This window comes from Equus asinus, chromosome 19 (genome assembly GCF_041296235.1).
Source record: "Equus asinus isolate D_3611 breed Donkey chromosome 19, EquAss-T2T_v2, whole genome shotgun sequence".
Lineage (NCBI taxonomy): Eukaryota > Metazoa > Chordata > Mammalia > Perissodactyla > Equidae > Equus > Equus asinus.
In genome coordinates, this window is record NC_091808.1 from 12,545,756 (window position 1) to 12,567,713 (window position 21,958).

A 21,958-nucleotide genomic window follows, 5' to 3' on the forward strand; every position below is an offset into this window, starting at 1 on the left:
TTAGCGGGTGAAACTGACACAGAAACAAATTTTCATCTAGGGAGAGAAAACATTTGAGATCCTCCAGTTAACGTCTCTCAGTGGGTGAGAGCCCTGATACAACCGGTTCTGCATGTGGGAACAAGCGCTGCGAGGCTTATCTTCTGCAATTAAAAGACGCCACCGCTTTTGAAAGGGTTCTCCTCCCTCGAGAATACCCCTTGTTCTAACGCTGTAGAGGGCAGAACTGGGGGGTTCTTCTCCCACAGGAGGACGACACGTCCTGCAGACAAAGGTCAGAGGCTGGCAGAACGGGAGCCGAGCTCTCCTCCAGCTGCCCAGCTCCCGGAAGGAAATCCGAGGAGCAGCTCCCTGCATCCACACCTGCGGGCAAGGATGTGCAAGGATGCTGGCAGACCGGACCCACCAGGGGCCTCCCGCGCACGGCCGCGCTTCCAGCGAGGCCTTTCTTTTCGAATACGTATTATCCACAAAGTAAAAACAAACAAACAAACAAAAAGCTCCTTTAAAAACGGCAGGTGTTGATTCAAGGTCATACTGAGACATCCCAGGGCCTTAGCCCGGAGGGATGAGGGACGACGACCAGCAAAGCCCCGCGTCCAAGCTCTCAGGACGCCCCGAGCGTTTCCCAACCCCCAAACTATGTTCTACCGGAAAAGTCACATTTACCGACAAAACGGGACACCGAACTAGAAAGGTGACGAGGTTAGCCCAAAAGCGTTCGCAGGAGAGTGTGCTGCCCTCCGTTGTGCTCCTCAGGGACTGAGGCGGCGGCAACGCCCGAGGACAAGGAAAGGCCAGGGTTGAAGGTGAGCGGCCCGCGGGGCGGGACTCGGGCCACAGCGACACCACGGACGGGCCGGGGCCACCGCGAGTCCCTCGGGCGGCCGCAGGGTCACAGCCGCGGCACTAGGGCGGGTGACCGGCCCGGGCCGCGGGCCCCGGGTCGGGAAGAGGTCAGCACTCACCCCTGGGCCCGCTGGAGGGTCCCCGGCGAGAGCCGCCGCCCGCTGACTCCCGGGGCGCTCGGGTGGGCGCTCTCAGAGGCCGTTGGCGGAGCGCATGGAGGCGCCCTGCCAAGGCACCCGCCGGAGCGGCCCGCAGCGGGCCGGGAGAGACGCGAGAACGGCTGGGGCTGGCCCCTGCCAGGAGCCGTAGCTGACGCAGGTTCGTGGTCACGTGACGAGAGGAAGGGCGGACGTGAGGCGCACGCACAGCAGCAGGGGCGGCGCGACGGCGATACGGAGACATCTTTGTTGTGGGCGAAGTCGGCCAACCTCAGGTAACAGTATTTATGCAATAAGTAAGTTTCGTTCACACCCAGGTTTATGAGGGTTCGTGATTTTTAAGAACCTCGTGTTTACAAGGTAGCCAGTTAAAATAACTGTTTTTCAGGACTATCTGCATCAAAATCTATGTGATATGAGGCCTAAAAATCTGCATATTTCATCAGCTCTGCAAGGGATTCTTAAACGCTCCAATTTTGGGTTCTCTTCAAGACCTCTGTTAGATGTCTTCCTTAACAGTGACCCCTGCCCTGGCTGGCTCCACTAATCCTTCAAGATGAGAATCATGGAAAGGAGAAGTTAGGTTTCACAGTAGTCGGCAGCCTTCCCGGAGCGCTCTCTGGCTCTAAGCACCTAACTCCTAACTTTCCGCGGGAAAATCGGCACCGTGCTCATCAGCTTTGGAACGGACTGAAGCAAAATCCCAGAGTGCTTTATATGCCTCGATTTTAACAAACAGCCGAACAAAGATACAAACATGAGTATGTGCTTCTTTAGAAGCTAAAGATATTTCAGAGAAGTTACCATTCTTCAAAATAATTTGGAAAGACTTCTGGGAATTCCGTTCTTGGGCCCCTTCGTAATAGGGACAAATCATCCTTCCTAAGAATAGACTGATTTTAGGAATGAGCAGTGATTCCAAGCCAACGTTTTGCGGGAAGACAGAGACCGAGCTGGGTAAGCCATCCATGACCAAAATCCTTTAGAAGTGAAGGGTTCTGCTGCTTCCATTAATACCCTTCCACTTGTGAATTACTTACTATTTCGTTTTTACTCCTGCCTCCTCACCCCAAGAAAAACGTTTTTAGATAACTTTCAAATGAACATTGTGATCCAATTACCAAATCCACAGTCTTCTCCCTTAACCCTGATCCCCCTTAATCTTCCTGCATCATTTGATTTTGTTAAATTGAGACAGAAGTAATACATGAAAGTGCCTAACACTATCTGGCAGGAAATTCTCAAAGAAAGAAAAGGCATTTCTCTCCCTTACCTAGAAACTCTGCTCCCTTGTTTTCTGTGATAAAGCTTCATGCTGGCTCTTCCTTCTCTTCCATCATTCCTGTAGACATTCCTATTTATGACTCAGTCCATCACTGACTATCCTTGCACCCACGGTTGCCTCAAATCTTCTGTGGGAAAAGGTGGTATATAAATCTAAATAAACACATCCATTTAGTCTCATCTTGTTGCACTAGCTCTAGCCAGTTCTTCCTGAGTGTCCCATTGGAGCTTTGATCTCGACAGGATTTCAAACTCAAATTTTCTCCTTCTTCCTGATCCAGATAACTTCTCTTAAGTTTCCTTTTTCACTTAATGGCAAGATTATTTTTCCAGTCACCAAGGTTCAAAATTCTGTAATCATCATTCACTGTTCTCAAGTCCCCCCATCCTTTGAATTTTCCCACCTCAATGCCCACTGTCTACTTTCTCTGTCTTTTCTGTTCCCAACCATCATGTGGGCTGTTACCCTTTTATCTGGCCTCCCCATCTCCAATCTTTTTCTTTTCCTGATTCTTCCTAGACATTGGATCCACACGGGACCTATTTTTACAATTTGTAACGCCCCACATTTGAAGCCCCAAGTTCAAAAAGAAATTAATGATTTACAGTTCTTTACAAATTCAAAAGTCTGTAATAGAAATCTAATAGTTTTTAAAAACACTTGAAACTGTGAAATAGCCTCTAAGGGTAGTATATTAAATACTGGCTCTTCCAGGTTGCCATTTATATGATCTTTCAGCTCTTTGGCTCAAAATCTTCACTGAATCTCTAGTACCAACCAATGAAGTACAATTTCAACCTGCTATTCTAAACCCTACTTAATATGGCCCTAACCTCCTGCTATACTAGTTTATTTACCACTGTGTGTGTGTGTATGGGGGTGTGTGTGTGTGGTTGTGTATGTATGTATGATATGTATATATTCCACATATTCCATATATTCTTGACCACTAATTGTTCTCTGAGGGTGCTTCATGCTTTCCTAACTACTTACTTTTATCTATGCTATTTCTGCCACCTGGAATGCCATCCTGCCTCTGACCACCTTCTGCTTCTTGAAATCCTAACTGCCCTTCAAGGACCACCTAAAATGTCCCTTCTTTTATGAATCGTTTCCTGAAGCCTCCAACTTTTGAATCACTATTTGTTGTCTCTTACAGCGTTTATCACATTCTGTCCAATATTATAATCATCTATGCATTTATCTTATTTTCCCCTACCAGATTATAAATTATATATCAATTATAAATTCCATGTTTACGACCAAGGTCTGTATCTCCCTCGTCTGGATATCTACTGTGGAGCCAAACATATGGAGCACATTGTAGGTCTTGGGTACAAAGTGATGAGACCTATTTCCTTGTTTGGCTGATAAACTGGAATTGAGGAGATTCCAAAACAAAAGCTCTAAAAAGGTTTTGAGCAATGTCAGCGTTTTTAGAAAAACCACAGAGTCTACAAAAACTTAGAGAGTCATATTTATCTGATGTTTAAATTTAGCCTGGTTATTCAAAATCAGTTACTCTCTCCGCTGTGTTTGGTTGACTTAGTTTCCACTAGGTGGAGCTGGGTTTAGGGGGTGGTGAATTAAACACTCTTAGAGTTGGGCAAGTGCCCTGTCAGCAGGTTGCTAGGAATCTGTTAGAGACTGATCAAGATTTTCCTTTCCAAAAGGCTTATAAGTAGAGAGAGGTAATGAGCTCAAACACAACATTCATTCTTCTTACTTGCCAGCAGTAAAAGTAAGTTTACTAAAATGGATTAGTATATTCTTTGACTCAACGTGTTTTCAAATTAGAGTTTTTGGCCCAATTATAAGACTGTTTCTTAAGTATTTATTTGAGCAACAGTTTTCTTGGTCTTCTTAGAACTATTAACCAAGACCACTGTTCATTCTCTTTCTTCCTTTGATTCTATCTTTATTGCCATTTAATACAGCCTGAAAGTTCCTTACTTAAGAGATTTCCTATTTTATATCTTAAAAGCATTCTTCTTTACCAATTATCTACATTTGAAATTTTATGAGTATTTTTCCTTGAATGAGGAGTATATGTAGCATAAATGGGAAACATTTATCAAAATTTGACCCATAATTTCTGTAACCTATACGTTTTCTTACTGATTTGTAAAAACTCTTTAAACACCTCAATAGAAAATGAACAAAAATATGATTAGGCCCTTCGCACGAAAACAAAAACAAGTGTTAAGAAAAAATACTAATTTAAAAAAAACAAATACTAATTAAAAGTGGTAAATGTTCAGCCTTACTGGTAATGAGCAAAATGTAGATTAAAACAAGATAGGCAAAATTGTAAAAGAAAACCAATACCCAGTATTGGTAAAAGCATAAGGAGATGAATGTTTTCATGACATTGTTGATGCAGCTGGAAATTCTAACAACCTTCCCGGAGAGCATTTTTCTGTATATATCAAAGGCCTAAGATTGTGTGAGTTCTGTGATTTTGTAAGTCTCCGTCTAGAGATTTATCCTGAGGAAATAATTGCACAAGTGTGAAACGAAATATGTATAATATGTTCATAATAAAACTAGATTGTGTCCATCAGTTGGGGATTCATTGACTTATGTAGTAAATCCATGAAAATAATGATTAGTTCTTATCTATTGATATGAAAATATGTCCACAGCATATTAAGTTTTAAAAAATCTGTTTCAAAACAGCATGCTTTTATCTCACTTTTGTTTGAAAATATATTTACAGGAAAAGTTCTGGAAGGTATATACCTTAATTATCTTGGGTGAGGATAAGAGGTTAGATTATGGCAATTTTTATATTCTTCATAACTTCTGTATTGTTGTTTTTACAGTGAACATATATTGTGTTTACAATCCAAAAAAATAAATTTATTTCCATTTTGACAAAATAACACCAGATATAATTTTTTCAATTTTATTCTTAGACAACACAATAAAACATTATTTTAGCTGTAAATACAGAAATATTAGTACATTACGATATTGTAATTTTGTCAGAATATAATATAAAATATTCGATATATTTTAAATATATTTCATTTGGTTATAGAGTAAATTTTAAATTAAGTTTAGTAGCAGTAAGTTACATTTGATGCATAGAAAAATCTTTGTAAGTTAAATTAGCAATAAAAATTAAATTTAGCATTATTGTAATACTTTTATAAATAAGTTACTTAATAATGTTTGTCTTGCAAAAAAGAGACACCGCTGAGAAATCCATTATTGTAGCACACTGTGAAATTCCTAAGTTGGAGCCCCAAATGTAAAAGAAATAAATTATTTACATTTTATCTACAAAGTGAGATCTTCATAACATTATAAGCTACTCATAGGTACCTGGAAAGTAATGCACATGAGCTATGTTTTAATGCTCAGTCTGAGCAACTGTTAATATGGCTTCATTGGAATTTAAGATTTCAGCATCACTTGTCTTCCTCAGAAGTTCAACACTGATAGAGGGCAAGAGAAGGTGGGGCCTTAGGGACAAGCAAAGGCCAATCATTTGGCATTAGCACCAATCTAGGGCTTTTACTCATTACTTTTTAGTCAAATTAGATGACCTTTAGGTCATTTGTGACTATGGACTTGAAGGAGAGGCAGTGATGGAGCAATTGTAGCCAGCTGTACCTGGTAGCTTTCTGTAGAATTGTTTCTTGGGTGTTTGCCTAGAGCAATTATTTTTCAGTCCTTAGAGTGCATTGGAAATCACCTGGAGGGCTTGTTAAGATGAATTTTCTGGCCCCAGAGCTTCTGATTCTGTAGATCTGAGATTGGCCCTGGAATCTGTACTTGTGACAAGTTCCCAGATGCTGCTGATGCTGCTGGGGCAGGGACCACACTCTGAGAACTACTGGTCTACAGAGGGTTTGTGGAGATCCGCTAGCCCTAGATGCCATTATAGTACAGTGGGGACAGTAGGATTATTTTTAGAGCAAAAATAGTAATAGTAGGTGAGTTTAAGGAAATAACCTAAGTAAAATGCACTTCTTAGTTTAAGTGTAAAAATGGCTTGACAGCAGTCGCGTGAGCCGTGAAGGATGCGGACCATGGTCACAGTCTGTGCTGTCCCCTGGGGTCACATCTTCACTTACAAAGCAACTGAGGTTGAAGCAATAACCTGAATTTAAATATGAGCACCGCCAACTCCACCTTGGTGGATCAAGAAGCATCTTTAGAGCTTTGTCTCAGATGCCTGGCTTCTGAGACCCAGCAAATAGTGCTACCATCAAATATAAATGGTTTTTAATGTTTGGCAGATCTTTGTTTTCTTAACATTGTCCCGACCTCGGCTTCTGTGATGTCTAAGAGAAGCTAGAAGTCCTGGGCTCTCCCTGTGTACAGATCTTACTTTTAAACCTTTATTGAGGCCTGCTGAATTTGATGGTGAAATATAAGAACAGTGACAAAGGAGGAAAAGGAGGAAAGCAACTCAGATATGTGGGATTCGTAACAGAAACAATGAGTTACATTTTCTAGGATATTAGATCAGAAACAAGTCACTCGTTTTTTGTTCTCTTCGTATCTCTATAATTTAGCACAGTGCCTGGGGCATGGCTTGGCACTAAATAAAATGCTTGTTAAGTTGGATTAAGTAACTTGGGAATGTATCAACACACTGAAAAGCAAGGTTTAAGACATACAGCTGCCAAGCTCTACAATTTGTACATTAAGATTTTTTTTTTTTTAAGATTTTATTTTCTCCTTTTTCTCCCCAAAGCCCCCGGTACATAGTTGTATATTCTTCGTTGTGGGTTCTTCTAGTTGTGGTATGTGGGACGCTGCCTCAGCGTGGTTTGATGAGCAGTGCCATGTCCGCGCCCAGGATTCGAACCAACGAAACACTGGGCCGCCTGCAGCGGAGCGCGCGAACTTAACCACTCGGCCACGGGGCCAGCCCCTGTACATTAAGATTTTTACACAGTGGACTCTTTCAATATGGTTTGTAAGAATATGTAACATAAAAAACCATGTTTTTACAAAGGAAGAATTAGAGAAGTAACAAGGAAATTAATCTCTAAGTACCCAGGTTAAATGGAATATTTAGAGCAAAGGAAAAATATTCTGAGCCTGATTAGCAGACAAATGCCGTAAGTTCTTTCATGGATTACTGAACTACTCAAATATATGTAAGGTATGCACCAACATTGATAGAGATGGGGATAAAGTGCAGCTCTAATAAGTTGTGTCCTTGTTCTTTGTGTGGGTGTGCTGGTAAAAGAGAAGTTAAGGTCAGACACGTTTCAGAGTATGTGTGTAAAAATATCCTACTAAAATTAATTCACTAAGCCTGAAAATTGTATCTACTTTGAATACAAGTAGGCTATATTGCTGCAGTGAAATGGTTTCCATGGACAAACAAAAAAAATCTTAAAAAAACAAAACCATACAGGATTTCCAAGGCTGTTATGATTCCATTTGGGGAACCTCCATTTGGCGTTAGTCTCGGGCATGTTTAACAGAGCCCTAGAAAATCCAAGAACCTCACTTCAGTTCTGGTTCCCTCAGGCCTTCGATTACTCAACAGGTCTGAGAGTCCAGTTCCGTCCATGATGCTCTAGGACTCCACTTGCCTCTATCTCCTTTCCTACCCAGGGTCTAGAGGTTCAGGAAGCGGGTGGTGGCGCAATCTAAAACTGATTTAGTCTCCCTGAGTCTCAAAGACTGGAATAGAAGGGGGCAGATCTTGGGGCCCAGGGGACCAAATAGCTCTTCACTTGTAGCATCATACTTTATACAATCACCATTTGGACAGTGCACTGGATACAAGTGGAATACCATTTCAGTGATATTTTGTGAAAAGTCTGGGGCTTTACCATAGGGAACTTTGAAACAGCACAGATTTAGAGATCAGGATCACAGAACCAACAGAAATGTTTTGTTGTGTGGGGAAACAAATAGAAACTTTGTACTAAGCCATCATAGACTGATATTGTTTGTTTGGAGAAAAATACCTAAATAAATGTGTATTCTGCATCATTACTTGGTTATTTAGGATCAAAAATAACAGTTCTATTTCTTTTTATTTCTTCAAAGTCTTCTCTTCATGCACACTTGACAGCGACTTATTATCTTTTCTAACTCCCCAGCTTTCACAGTTGATGGAATAGGTTTTCTGAAATAGAAAACAAACAAACAAAAAAACACAAACAAAAATCTCATCAATTTATAGATAAAGAGGGAATACTTGCGGGGTTTGAGTTTTATTAATGAATACTGTAGTCATTTAAACTTCCTTACAAGAGGTATATTTCTGAAGAGGTATATATGTCAACATTTTATAATTTTAGTTGTATTTCTGCCTTGGTGCAAACTTACAGATCATCTTTTTTATAATAAGAACTACCTCCACCTTATAAATAGTCTGTATTACAAGTCTTTCAATATAGTAAATTAAGATCAGGAGATCACTTAGTAGTTTTATTCAGTAATTTACTATACATTCATATATAAATATTAAATATATTCGATAATGACAAAAATCATGTTTATTTGCCTTTATTGGTACAGTGGTACAAAACTGTGGCTACTTGTTGACTCTAGAACACTCATAAATTGGGAGTGCCGAGCTAAACAGGATTTTATTGGCATGGGGAGATTTTTAAAATGTGAGTACATCAACACACAGATAATGGAAGTCTAACATCGGCAACCTTTGACTAGTTCCTTGATTGAGTCATCAAATTAAACTTGACTTTGAAGAGTTACCTGAACATTCTTGCTGGGTTTAATGAAGCCAACCAGAAACTGTAGGAATTTGAATAGTAGTTGCACGTTCCTCTTCCGTGACATTCTATAAATGGACTGGCTCGGAATTCCTCCAGGCAGGATCCGGGAGATGCCAGTGCTTGCCCAGCGCCCTCAGAACCTGCACTTGTAAACTATCACAATAGAAATATTTGAATAAGAATTCTGTGCATGGCATTCAAATTTTCAATGCTCTACTTTGTGTGTGTGTGTAATAGAAAACAATAAGGAAAAAAAACCCAAAGCATGAGTTAAACTTCTTATGCTTCTTTACCCAGATATGCTAATATTCCAGGTACCTTACAGGTTGAGGTATAGTCATCAAAATGAAAAAAAAGCTGTTTCTTCTGCCTAGAGTGCTCCTTTCCCCCAGGTCTGACTAGCTCTTTCTTGTCATTCAGGGACCTACTTGAATATAACCCCCAAAAGGCTTTCCTTGACCTATTCCATGTCACACTCTCTCCCTTTATCTTGCCTTATTTCCTTCATAGGACTGATTATCATCTGAACTCATTACTGTTATTGTTATTTTGTCTTCTTGCTTGAGAATATAGAGGATATAGACTAGGAACTTTGGTTCACTGTTGGTGTCCATAGTGCTCAGAATACTCATGGCACATAGTAGGTGTTCAATAAATATGTGCTGAGTTAGTGATTGAATGAATGGACATCTGTGGGTAAGGAAGGATTCCCCCCATAATACATAACATAATGTGTTATGATACATCATAATATATTATAAATGATGCTATACAGAATATGAATGACCGCTAACCACATACGTGCAGCTGTCATAATCACAGAGGATCAGTCCATAGATTTCCTCATTTAGTACTTAAATCTGGGGAACTTTTCTTTAAAAGGCTGTTTCTGTTAGTTCCCATCTCTATGTGAACTTCAAAAGGACGCAGTATAAGGCATAATGGTTTCGGAGCAGACAGATTCGATTTCAGATCCTAGCTTGACCATTTACTAGTTGTGAAACCTTGGGGAAATTACTTCATTCTTATTTGTAAAACTGTAGATGATAGAAACTACCTTGCAGAGTTTTCATAAGGATTATGGAGGATCTAAATAAAACAGCTGCCACATTAAAGGCATAGGCATTCTATTGTCAATATGGTAGCTACTATTCACCTAAATGTCTTATATAGAATTTGCGGATAATCTCCTCCTAAGAAGACTATTTTTAAATGCTCCATTATTTACCAAAAACAACTTATTTAAAGTAAGAAAAAATATATATTTTCAGATTTTTCAAGTAAATGTCCATGGAATATTGTGCATATTGATGTCAGGCAGCGTTATTCCTGGGGGCCACATTTCACCCAGCCCAATGTAAAATTCTATGGGTAATCTTTACTATGAATTTGCTGTTCCTTTTCTTCTTACCATGATGAAAGAGAATCCTTTCCAGAGAGAAATCCAGCCATGAGGACATGGGGGAATGTCAGTGGTTTGGCTGTGAATGGCTACGGCAATCGCAGGACCTTCACAGACAGTGCACCTGTAACGTGAAACAAAGAATATGGTGGCATCGCCACTTTCTGCACCATGATGTGCTGCCTTACATTCCATTACAAATGAAGTCATTCACCTGGTCCCATCACAAAACTAAGGGATTGGATTTTTACCTGCTAATATAAGGCTCCAGGGCCCTGCCAGTAATTGGAGCCATGTCCATTGGCATCAGTGCTGGTGTTGACAGCCAGTATGAATAATCGTTTCGCGATGCGAAATTACATACATTGTTGATGTTACAGAATAAGAATGGCATTGTGGTAAATCGCTGCAGGCAGCTGCCAAGAGCTCCTAATAAAACATCAGACTGGGTATCACTTTGAGTAAATTAAAATTATTTTGAGTATCATTACTAGATAGAGGCTAATCAAAACATAACCTGTGGCAAAAGCTGGAGAAAAACAACACAAAAGAGTTATTTGAAAAATGTATTATGGAAAAGTTTTAAAAATGATAGAAATCAAAGCTCTAATAGACAACTCCTCTTTCCCCCACCCTTACTACTTCCTGTGGCCATTTCTAATCAGTCAATTGAAGAAATGTCTTTGCTTCAAGGTATTCCCTGTTCTTAATATGTCTATAATGGCTAATGACCAGACAGAGCTTTAGAAAAGATGTTACTTTTAAGATTAAAAAGCAGAGCGGTGATTTAAGTGAAAATGTTTTGCGTTGAACAGGATGAGCTAGACTGGCATTTGCAGGCAAGCCTCATTCCAGACCTCTACATTCCAGAATGAAAATTAGACATTAGGCCAACGTGGTTTTATTTGCTCTCTTTAAAAAGTGGCTGTAAGATACTCAAGGTTGTTTACACTTAACTTCAGAGAGAGGTGCCATAAAATTTACAATAACAAAGTGCCTGGAAACTAGGGCTGGGACATTACCCAGGTCTTGTCCATGGGCTTGTTCATTTCCTTGTATAAAGAGAAGAGAAAACCCACTATAGAGCGGCTCCGTCCCTTCCGGACAGGAAGGAATCGCGGTGGTCTGACTATGCCGGGTGAAGATGAAGCCTCTCATTGCTGCTCCGGTAGCAGGTGCTCCAGAGAACCCAGGTTTCCCCTTCAAACCTGGCGGTCCGTCTGACCCGGGTGGTCCTTTAAAAAGCACGTTATATGTGTTACAACACAAACGAAACCTCAAACTTGCTTTCCCAAAGTACTAATTTATATGTTCATGTATATCGGTTAAGCCTCAAATTCAGAAAGGCGTCCTAAAGAAGAATGGCTTATAAAATGGCCCAACAATATTAATAAATGTTGGCTATTTTATCACACAATACCTCTGATTATAGGTATTTGTGTATATGAGTTTTTTGGGATCGGGTCTTCTTTATCTTTGTATTCCCCTGTGGTGCCTAGCACAGCGGTCTGTATCTGGTAGGTCTTATGTACATCTTTTATGAATAAATGAATGTATCCTCCTCCCGTGTGGGGAAACAAGAAGTCAAATATCTATAATCTGAAAGTCTATTCAAGTCGTTAATAAAAAATTACATATGCTTTTGATAAATTCAGTAAACAATCATGGAAAACACTAAAAGTTACTTTTAAAGGTGCAAACTTCAAGAAAGTTTTTGATCCATTAGTAAGGCAAATAAGAAAAGACTTTTTATTTTTGACTGTGCTAGGGTTCTTTTATTTACATGAGTTAAAACAAAAATAGTCGTTTTTATACTTTTTTTTCTCTGCACTTGGAGTAGGCTGATACACATTTGTCGCTTTCTAAATAAGGACCAGTGAGCTATCCTTTCTCTCCTTCCTCCTGTTCCTCCCTCTCCTTCTCTTCATCAAATAGCCAGTATTTATGATACTGGCACTGGCTACCACACGCCAGACCCCTGAGCCGTTTCCGCTGCCACTGCACCCTGACCTTCACCCCAACACAACTTGGGTTGCGGTCCTTTAAGGTCCTAAGGAAATGCAGAGAAGGCAGAGACTTGTATTTTTGACCTGCTAAGTCAAGGGAGGTATCGTTGTTGCCCACAACCAACTGTGCCATGGAGTCAGGAGATGTGGCAGTTTAGACCCAGCTCAGAGGTCAATGATTTTCACAAGGATTTGTTAAAGCCCCAATATTATATTTTTTCAGTCTCCCCACCCATTTCTATCTTCTCTAGGGGCCTTGGCTTATTCTTTGAAATAAAAAAATAGGCCATATCCAAATTCTTCAAAGTCTCCTGTCTTACATGAAAAGTCCGAATTTGCCAGGTTTTTAATATATCAGATATATTCTTCACTTCTCCTAACATCTACCCTCAGTCCCAGGGGGTTACAAGTGGCTCCAAGCAAAAGGTGTGTCTAGGTCTCTGCACAGGAATTGTGAAGTGATTAGCTGAGCATGACAGGAACTGGAGTGAGCTATTGTACAAATATGCATGATCCAGCAGGATATTCTGACTTTCCAAGAAAGAGGCGAAGGCTCTTTGACCGATGCTATTTGACTCTTAGATCCCTTTATCATTCTTATGAAGCCTTTATAGCATTAGGTCTAACTCTGTCTACTTGCTAATAATTCTCAACACAATTTGTATTGTAGTACTCTAGCTCTTGTTGTGGCCCCATTCTGAAACCCAGACTTGGTCTGTAAAGTTTTAAAATTAATAGAATTACTAGTGAGAGCTTTGTTTTTTCTCACTTTGGAAAACATATTTTAAAGACAGTTGAATGATTAATAGTGCTCTAAATGCACTTATGACAATACTAAATCATGAGTGATTATGCAATATTATAATTAATATTATTAGCATTATATTTGAATTTTTAAAGATTTAAATCTCTAGTCTTTAAAGTTTTATTACAGTAGATCTAATCATATGTTCACAAATTGGGAAATCACATTTAGAAGTTTTTCTTACTTTCACAAAGTCAGCAAAACTAAAAGATAAGATTTGGATATCTAGGTTTCTTCTAGAAGGTGCTTTTGAAACTTTTGCGTAAGGCAGATTTTGATCCAGGTGTGTCAAGTTGACACATATAGCTTATGTTCAGACTGAAATATTTGAGGTCCTTTTTCAGGATTCACATGAGTTGTTGAGTTGTATGCAAGAATGATGTAGTTAAAAGTCGGCTTTCCTAAGTAAGGACACTAAATTTCTCTTCTATTCATATCGAGATAATAGTTTACTAGCTATGTACTTATGTGCCACTCCTCTAAGTAGATATTAACCAAGTATGCCTATAAAACAGTATTGGCCTTTCCGAAAATAGAATTAGTGCTTCCTTAGGTTTATTTGTCCTCAGGCTAAAAGTTTGGAGTACATCTGCCCAGTTAAAAGATAGGAAGAATGGTGTATTCCAATAACTCTTGATTTTTCATCTTCTTCCAAATGAACATTTTGCCCCTGGCTTTTAGCCTGATCTAAACAACACGAACTGTAAGACCTAGCTTACTCTTGTTGTCACATACTCAAACAGGACTTCTCTGTAGATAGAGAACCCCTTACCAAAGGAAACAAGCCGGCTGTTTGTTTACCTGGCTCTCCTTTACAACCTTTGTCACCTTTTTCTCCAGGTGGTCCAGGAGTTCCTGGTTTTCCATCCTTGCCTGGTTTACCTCTTGGCCCACAGGGTCCTAGGCAAATAACCAACACTGTATTGAATGGTTCACATAGCATAAAAAGTAGGGTGACCAACCATCCCAGTTTACCTGGGACTTCCCCAGTTTCAGCAATGGAAGTCCTGCAAACGGAGCAGACCCTCAGCCTCGGGCAAACTGGGACAGTTGGTCATCAACTTGTTACACCCTGCTTCCCAGGAAAAAAAAAGACCCTCAAAAATGAACTAGGAGTATATGAAATACACCAATTTAAAATTGTGCTGCCACTTTGATTTATGCTGTGCCAGAATTTGCTGTGCCTTTGTATTGATTGAAGTAATATCTCATCTCCCAGATGATTCAGGCAAACTTAGGACATAACAATTCATTCAGCAGTCTATTACAATATGCCAAGCTATACAAAGGGATTAGTTCAATTTCCATACACCTATATTTTGAAAATATTTCGTAATAGTAAGCATGCATTTGCATTGACTGCTCTTCCAAGTGCTGTACGAAGTGTTAGAAAAGTATAAATACATACAACTCAGATTTATTCAGGCAATCATTTAGAAATAGTCAGAACTCTAAGATTGACAGTTGTCAGAGAAGATAGACATAATACTCTTACCTTATGGAAAAAAAGGAAACCATAAGTGCCCTAACGTATATTTCCTCAAGTTTATACTATGCACAACAGTTTCATTCGATTCAATAGATCCCAGGGTCTTTTATTTGCTGATCAAGAGTAAAATGAGCTCAATCCTAAAGCTGATTGTAAAAAACACTATAATGTTTAACATTTTCTGTGAAGTTGTAGTTTGCTTCCAAAGCACTTTACAAGTATTTTGGTTCAACCACTTCCTAGTGATCGAAGTCAATGCTGCCAGTCCCACACCTGGCTTTCCCGGTGGCCCCAGGGGCCCAGGTTCTCCTTGCATTCCTGGTTCTCCAACTGGGCCAGGTGGCCCTGGGCTTCCTGGAAGGGAGATGATCTGAACTGTGCCAGGGTCTCCATGTGCACCTATTGACATGAACATAAGAAGATGATGGCTTCACTGATGAGTTACCCTTTCTTCATGGAGAGCAGTACTAGGGAAATAATATTTACCGGGTGGTCCTTTTGGCCCAGGTCGCCCTGGAGGCCCAATTGATCCCAGAAATCCTGGATTACCCTTCTCACCTTAAAAAAAAAAAAAAAAAAGCAGTATGATTCCACTTAGAACAATGGGTTTCCTAGCTCTTCAGGTTGATGATCAACTCCAAGGATAGATACTGGAAGGTATGACTGGAGGTTATGAGCTTTATGACAATGGCTACAAGTTAATTATATTCACATGGGTTTTGGCATTTTATTTGGACCCAATCAGTCATGTTAAAATGAAGAAATATATTCTAGAAGTAGGCATTAAGAACTTGTATTTTAGCACTGAAAGGGAAGAGTTCCTAAGAGTTCACTTTTTAAGTTCAGAAACCAATTCAGTTTCATATTTAAGGTAAAATATGAAGTCACATTAAAGTCTATTTTAGCACCTCCTGGTGAATTATATTGCTTGGTTATCGTAGTTCCTTAGCTAATTACTCTTGGTTTACTAATAGCCCAAAGTTAGTTATGTTAGGAACTGTCATGAGCACATCTAGAATATATGCTTTGATATAAACTAACAAAGTGGTAAGATTTCTCTCCCAAACTGTCTTTGACGTGAATAAATGCCAAGAACCATTGATTTGGAGAAATACTCTCTTTTAAAGAATCTTGAGATAATGTAGACATTACATCTGATGACTTAGAGACTTTAATGCTATATATAATATTAATAGAAGAAAGACAATAAAACAATTATAGTGCCAGAAGTTACTGGCAACTACACTATAAATTATCTACTTGGTAGCAGAACTTGAGGAAGATGTTAATATTTACTTCTGTATACCAGAAGAAGCCCAAATATTTTTCCTTTGGAGATAAAAAAAATTCCAAATAAAGTGCAAACTCATCAGTAGTGCCAGCTGATGGATGATCTCCTTCTGAAAGCTAAGAGAGTAGTTGAGTGTGTTTCATGGAACTTATTTTAAAAGAACTGATTTTACGAATCTCCCCTCTAAATACATACCTCTAAATATTTCACCAGAATATTTCTTTCTTTCGTGATGCCTTTATATAATTTTACAAATCTTAGATATTTCTATTCTGAGACTTAGGGGAGTGACAGGTGGTACACATTTTTCCCAGGCTGCCTGCCAGTATTCACCCACCCAGTGTCTAGTGGGAGTCCTCAGAATCACTTGCTTTGAGTTATTTTTATCTAGTTTGCTCCTTGAAGTGTCAGTGGTTGAAAATGTTGAAAATGACCTCTCTGTCAACACCACCTTGTCCTCCTTTGGACCAGGAAAAGGTCTTCCTTCATAAAAATGTGATGTCCACTTTGGATACACTTATTATTTACCATCTCTATCGTCTATGATAATAGGTTCCCTGCCATACAAAAACAGTACCAGACAATTTAACTATGTAAGACAACGAATCTATATTGAAAACTTTATTTAAGGTCGTAGTGCGCTTATGGAAGACTTGGGAATTATTTTCTGAAGCCTGAAGTTTAAATTAATGTGTGTGAATATTTTAAACTTAAAAACTCCAAAATTATAGGTTTTACTCTGATTAAAAATATAATACATGTGCCCCATAAAAAAAAAATGCTTAAATCAGCATATAAAAATTTACTTACCCTCCTCACTAACAGTTTGGTGAATAGTCTTTTAGATCATTCAGCTTTTTGAAATGATAAGAGTAACATGTGTACATGGTAAAATAAATAATTCAAAACAATATTGTTGACACTGATGTCATTCCCCATCCCCCAACGCAGCACACATGACTACCCTGAAAGGTAACCACTTTAAACTGTTTCTGGTTTTCATTTTTCTATAGTCTCCATCCTTCAGGGATGGTTTTGATTTTTAAGCCCCCTGGGGTTGAGTGCTGGTGGTCTTCCTTCTTCACTCATACAGAGGTCTTGCTTGTATTAACCACACTGCTTGTGGTGACTGTGGGAGTTGAGTAAACATTTGTGTACCCTAATATGTGAACCATCATCATTGTGTTTGCCTCCACAGAGCATTGCACAAAAACAATACCTCTCATGCCTGGAAATCCGTGGAATCCAGGATCGCCTTGGAGCCCTGGGTGACCTGGGGTACCTGGTGGTCCCTATTTTTCCAAGAAAAGAGAGCAGAACCACAAACTTTAAAAATCGCAATACTCCCAGCAGGTTTTTAAAAAAACAGATATAATATTATGTTGGATCAGAATGAGCTGAAGTTGACAGATAGCATTTTTTCCTTTCAATCCTACGTTTCACCTCCTATAATTCCTCTGCCACCTAGACCTCTCCTCAGAACTATTATTTCCAATAAAAAGAAGTAAAAGCTACCCATAAGCCTAAGAGCAAACATACCTTCTGATGTTAATGTATGTTGTGTGAGTGTTGGATACAACTGTATATTCTCTATCCTACATGGATACAGAGTATTTGGAGATCTTTCAGGAAGAGCAGACACCAGACTGCCAGAACGAAGATTATAATTTGTATTTGTAATTATTGCAAAGACAAGAGTCATAGCACCCACCAACATTCTAACTAAGCTGGTGAAGTTATAAATTACTCCTAGTCAGGGTGGTAGAAGTAAAGTGTCCAGGGATGGGAGCATGAAGGAGTTGTCAGGGGAGTTTTGACAGGTGCTTTTGACAAGGATGCAATGATTTGACCGGGAGGAGATACTCCCTCCTTATGAGGCTTACACTAATTGCTCTTGTAGCCATGAGATGCTCAAATGAGGCCATAGGAGAAGAGGGGAGGGAGTAGGGCTTCTGAAAAGAGCGGTATGTCAGAATGTATGTTAAATCTACTCTTATACTGTCCATATGAATCGAGACAGAATGCTAGTACTTGAACATAATGAAAAATGGTCATTGAAAAATGCTAAGAATAACAAAACTGGCCTTTGTGCCAGCTGTCTTTGGAGCAAGAAGACCAATGAAGGAATAGTCCTGTTGCTTGGATAAGGTGGCGTGAAGTTAAAAAAGGAGGGAGAGAAACAGAAGCATCTGATCAAGGACTTTCAGGCTTCTGAGACCTGGCCTTTTCTCCTACCGTAACTGGGGAGGAGGCCCAGTGCCAGGCACAGCCCTTGGTTGGGGAGAGAGCTCTTCCGTGCAAGGACAGAGCTGTTAAGGGCACCAAGCCAGTTTAGACATCCATCAAGAAGAATTATCTTTCAAATGCAAATGTAGAAACCTAGACTGACCTCGGAAGCACCTGAGAATTTAAGAGAGGTCACATTTCCATACCAGACTTTCCACATCCCAGTGTCCTTGGAAAGACTTTCAATGTGATCAAGGGATCAGTGTCTGCCACTTTGAAAGAATCATGGAGAACATGAGAGATACCTAAGACTGGAGATGGGCAAGTATCTCATTTAAAAAAAAAGTTTTAAAAAGGTAGATTTTCAAAACCAAATACCAGGAGACCCTAAGAGAGCTTAACATGATTCCTGACAATAAGCCTTGCCAAAGTACTTCATTACCCATCATTGATGAAAATGCAAAACAATATGACATAACTCTGATTTCCTCATCAGGCTCCAAGAAGTTAGTATTAAAAGAGGAATCAGGCCTTTCAAATATGCTGCTAAGAGAAACCTAGGGAAGATGGCCAAGGTGTTGAGTATGAGACTGTGAAATGAGACCTTAATAGGCTGGGAGCATGGGCCTAAATGAACCAGATGACCTCTAAGAAAGACAAATGTGAAACTTCTGTACCTAAGTCACAAATAAGCAAATAGACAAGACAAGAAACAGTGGAAAAAACTGAGAAGCAAGTCATGAGGAAAAGGCACGTGGACTTTTGTTGACCATAAACTCAATGTGTGACAACAACATGGTGACATGGCAGCCAAACAGCCCATGTGGAATTTCAGGTTGGATTATAAAACAGAGATGTGCAGGCCAGTGCGACTCTTCCATCTGCTAGCCCCTGCATGGCATACTGAGTGCTTCCTCCTGGAGGGTGTTTGTCCCAGGGGCTGCATTTTTAAGGGAGATATTGACAAACTAGGATATATTCAGAGTAGAGGCAGAGTTGATGAAGGTTAAATTGAATTTGAAAAAAACAAGTATTTGTTGAGTGAAGAAATGCTCAGCAGGAAATGGCAGCTATTCACAAACACTGGAAAGTATGTTGTGGGGAGAACATAAATAGACATTTAGGGGATGGCACAGATAACTTCAAAAGCGTATTAATAGAGAAAAATGATGTTGTCATCTAGAGTGTTCCCAAACGCCTAGGTGTTTTTTTTGGAGATTCCATCACTGGAGTTGTTCAGAGTCTAAACAAGAAGAAGTCAGGAACCACATAGAGAGGGGTCCCCTGTTAGAGGCCAAATCTGTCCAACTCTTAAGATTCTTCGATTCTTTGAAACTTCTGAACTCTGTCTTCCCTTGGGTGTGCTGCACAGAAGCATCACAAATGGGAAATTTTTGTTGCCTCTGGGTACATCTGATCCTGGCAATCGACTTAGAAGAAGATAAGAAGTCAAAATGATTTTCCACACTTACCGGATGACCCGGTGGCCCCATGTCTCCTACAGTTCCAGGCGGACCTCTTGAGCCAGGCCTGCCCATAAATCCCTTGTCTCCTTTTATGCCTTCTGTGTGACTCCCCGGAGGTCCAGGGGGACCAGGCTCACCTGAATTCACAGACAGCCTGTTAGTATTGCCCGTCAGGGAGCTGGGCAGGGTCTGTCAGTGATTCTTTGGAGCAAAGCACAAAGCCTGCACCTTACGGTCACCCCGAACATTCTCTCCCCTGCGGGCTGTGATGGGATTGTGGTAAAGATGGAATGAGATGATGCCAGTGAAGACCCTGGCACAAGGCAGGAACTGTTTCTCCCTGATGGAGGGCTGTCAGAGCAGGGTCTGTGCCTAACCCAGCACCTGACACCTAGTGGGAGCTCAGTAGATACCGGTGAATGGAAGCATCTCCCTCTTTTAGGCTCATTAATCTGGTTTTTACTAATTTTTCAAACAGGCCCCTCTGCTTCAACAACACCAACAGCTTTATCACACTCTGTGTGAGAACAGGTGGGTATGGGAGGATGGAGAAGACCAGAGGGAAAAAAAGGAAGCAACAAGGTCACACAAGGGGAAAGTTGAAGGCCTCTGATGTCAAACATTATTTGCCTTCTTTTATCTTATTTAAAAGTAGACCATTTACCTGGGTTTCCTTGGAAGCCTGGTGGGCCTTGATTTCCTTTTTGGCCGGGGATGACTGCACCAGGAAAACCTGGGGGCCCTGGGGGTCCTGTCATGCCAATGGGACCTTGCGGCCCCACATCTCCCACTGTCCCTTTTCTGCCAGGGAGACCGGGCAAGCCTGGAGCTCCCCTGTCTCCTTTGGCTCCTGAAAACAAAAAGGTTTGATAAGTTTCTGTAATGCTCCTATACTTGGAGTTACAGTTTGTGATTATCTCTAATAATGTAGACGCTTTGCTTAAAGGTGTTAAGATTCACAATGTATTTTTTAAAAAGAGGCTGGTAGATGAAATACAAGTCTACAAGAACTGAGTCTCACTTCTGCCTCCTGTAATCGTTTGATCATATCAAACTCACGTCACTCTCACAAGTCTCAGTTTTCTTATTTTAAAAATGAAGGTAATGCCTGACGTAGGTCAGTTCTTTAAGGATCCGGTGAGATAAGAAACAGATGGGAAAGCGTGGTGTGAACTCTAAAGTGTTCTGTAAATGTAAGCCACTGTTACTATTATCTGATGAACTTTGGAACATTATTTAATCACTGATAATTTGTTAGAACATCAAAAGCTAAACTTCACGGCGCTGATTTGTGCATTTGAAGTGTTGCCCAGCTAAACCCCGCAAAAGGAACAACAAAGTTGCCATCCTTATTCTGTCCTCTGGTTACTTCTCCCTCATAACACAAACCCTAGTCTGGAAGGGACGAATGTGGCAGAAGGTTTGTATTTACCAAAGAAGACCCCTAAAAGCTCACAAGTGAATACTAATTTTTTCATCTCAGAGAATCTTCAAGAAATTGTGCTTTGACATTCATGAATGGAAAATGTTGTATGAATTGAAAATAATCTCTCCCTCCTCTCTCCCATCTCGGTGTTATTCTAGAAATGGTAAATGGCACGAAGACAGAAGACAGATGAGAGGAAAAAGAAGGAAAAGTGAGGATGAGGCTGGTGGCACAGGGGAAGGGCTGGGGAAATTATTATGTGGGCAAGACTTAGAGTGATGATGAAAATAAAATTGATGAATATTCAATATCTAGCCCTTTGTCTCTCATGTTCTTTAGCTTTTTGTGCCTGGAATTTATGCTTTTAAAAGAAAGTGTTTAGCTCAGCAAGCCATACTGTGGTGGCAACCCACATATGAAATAGAGGAACATTGGCAGAGATGTTAGCTCAGGAACAATCTTCCTCACCAAAAGGAAAAAAAAAAAGTGTTTAGATGATTTCAGCTCACTTCAAACTCTGAAATGCTGTATTTGTACAACAGGGTCTGGCAGTGGTCTCAGGAACCAGGATCCATGTCCATGATGATGCTTCCTTGTTTTATGATATGATTTCTTTTTAGGATTTGGGAGAATTAAGCCTAATTAAAAGAATTCATACCTTCTAAGTCTCAGTGAATTCTTCTCCATGTTTAGTTACCCTAGAGGGATTGAGGCGCATAATCATTTGCTTACATAATTAGGCTATTTGTTATTTTCTAAGGCTTTTTAACTTAAGGCATGATCATTTTCTATCAAATTTTATTTCCAATTCAATGCTAAAGTGTTCTCATTCCAAA

General features: G+C 40.0%; 2 protein-coding genes and 1 long non-coding RNA gene across 54 annotated transcripts in view; 1 reads left to right on the plus strand and 2 right to left on the minus strand.

The window, feature by feature from the left end:
• The window catches only part of MFF (mitochondrial fission factor), a 33,968-nt gene extending 32,692 nt beyond the window's left edge, over positions 1–1,276 (minus strand). For 7 of the 50 annotated variants that reach the window (XM_070489622.1, XM_044751613.2, XM_070489607.1 and 4 more), the window contains exon 1: positions 969–1,154. Coding sequence is in view for 5 of the 50 variants with exons in the window: in XM_070489613.1 (XP_070345714.1) it covers positions 969–1,251 (283 nt within the window). In the remaining 45 variants the exon portion in view is untranslated. Of the gene's footprint in view, positions 1–669 lie in introns of all 50 variants that reach the window. The other 43 variants (XM_070489613.1, XM_070489591.1, XM_070489585.1 and 40 more) reach the window with 25 other exon arrangements.
• The window catches only part of LOC139041049 (uncharacterized), a 56,663-nt gene continuing 35,849 nt past the window's right edge, over positions 1,145–21,958 (plus strand). For both annotated transcript variants that reach the window (XR_011495530.1, XR_011495529.1), the window contains exon 1: positions 1,145–1,282. This is a non-coding gene — a long non-coding RNA (uncharacterized lncRNA). The remainder of the gene's footprint in view (positions 1,283–21,958) is intronic.
• Positions 5,187–21,958, minus strand: part of COL4A3 (collagen type IV alpha 3 chain) — a 129,927-nt gene continuing 113,155 nt past the window's right edge. For both annotated transcript variants that reach the window (XM_070489582.1, XM_014835935.3), the window contains exons 42-52: positions 20,361–20,546; positions 19,703–19,833; positions 17,224–17,296; positions 15,200–15,271; positions 14,987–15,112; positions 14,026–14,124; positions 11,436–11,648; positions 10,665–10,842; positions 10,423–10,537; positions 8,992–9,164; positions 5,187–8,398 (exon numbers count right to left, since the gene is read on the minus strand). In XM_070489582.1, coding sequence (XP_070345683.1) covers positions 8,314–8,398; positions 8,992–9,164; positions 10,423–10,537; positions 10,665–10,842; positions 11,436–11,648; positions 14,026–14,124; positions 14,987–15,112; positions 15,200–15,271; positions 17,224–17,296; positions 19,703–19,833; positions 20,361–20,546 — 1,451 coding nt within the window. In that variant the 3' untranslated portion in view covers positions 5,187–8,313. The remainder of the gene's footprint in view (positions 8,399–8,991; positions 9,165–10,422; positions 10,538–10,664; positions 10,843–11,435; positions 11,649–14,025; positions 14,125–14,986; positions 15,113–15,199; positions 15,272–17,223; positions 17,297–19,702; positions 19,834–20,360; positions 20,547–21,958) is intronic.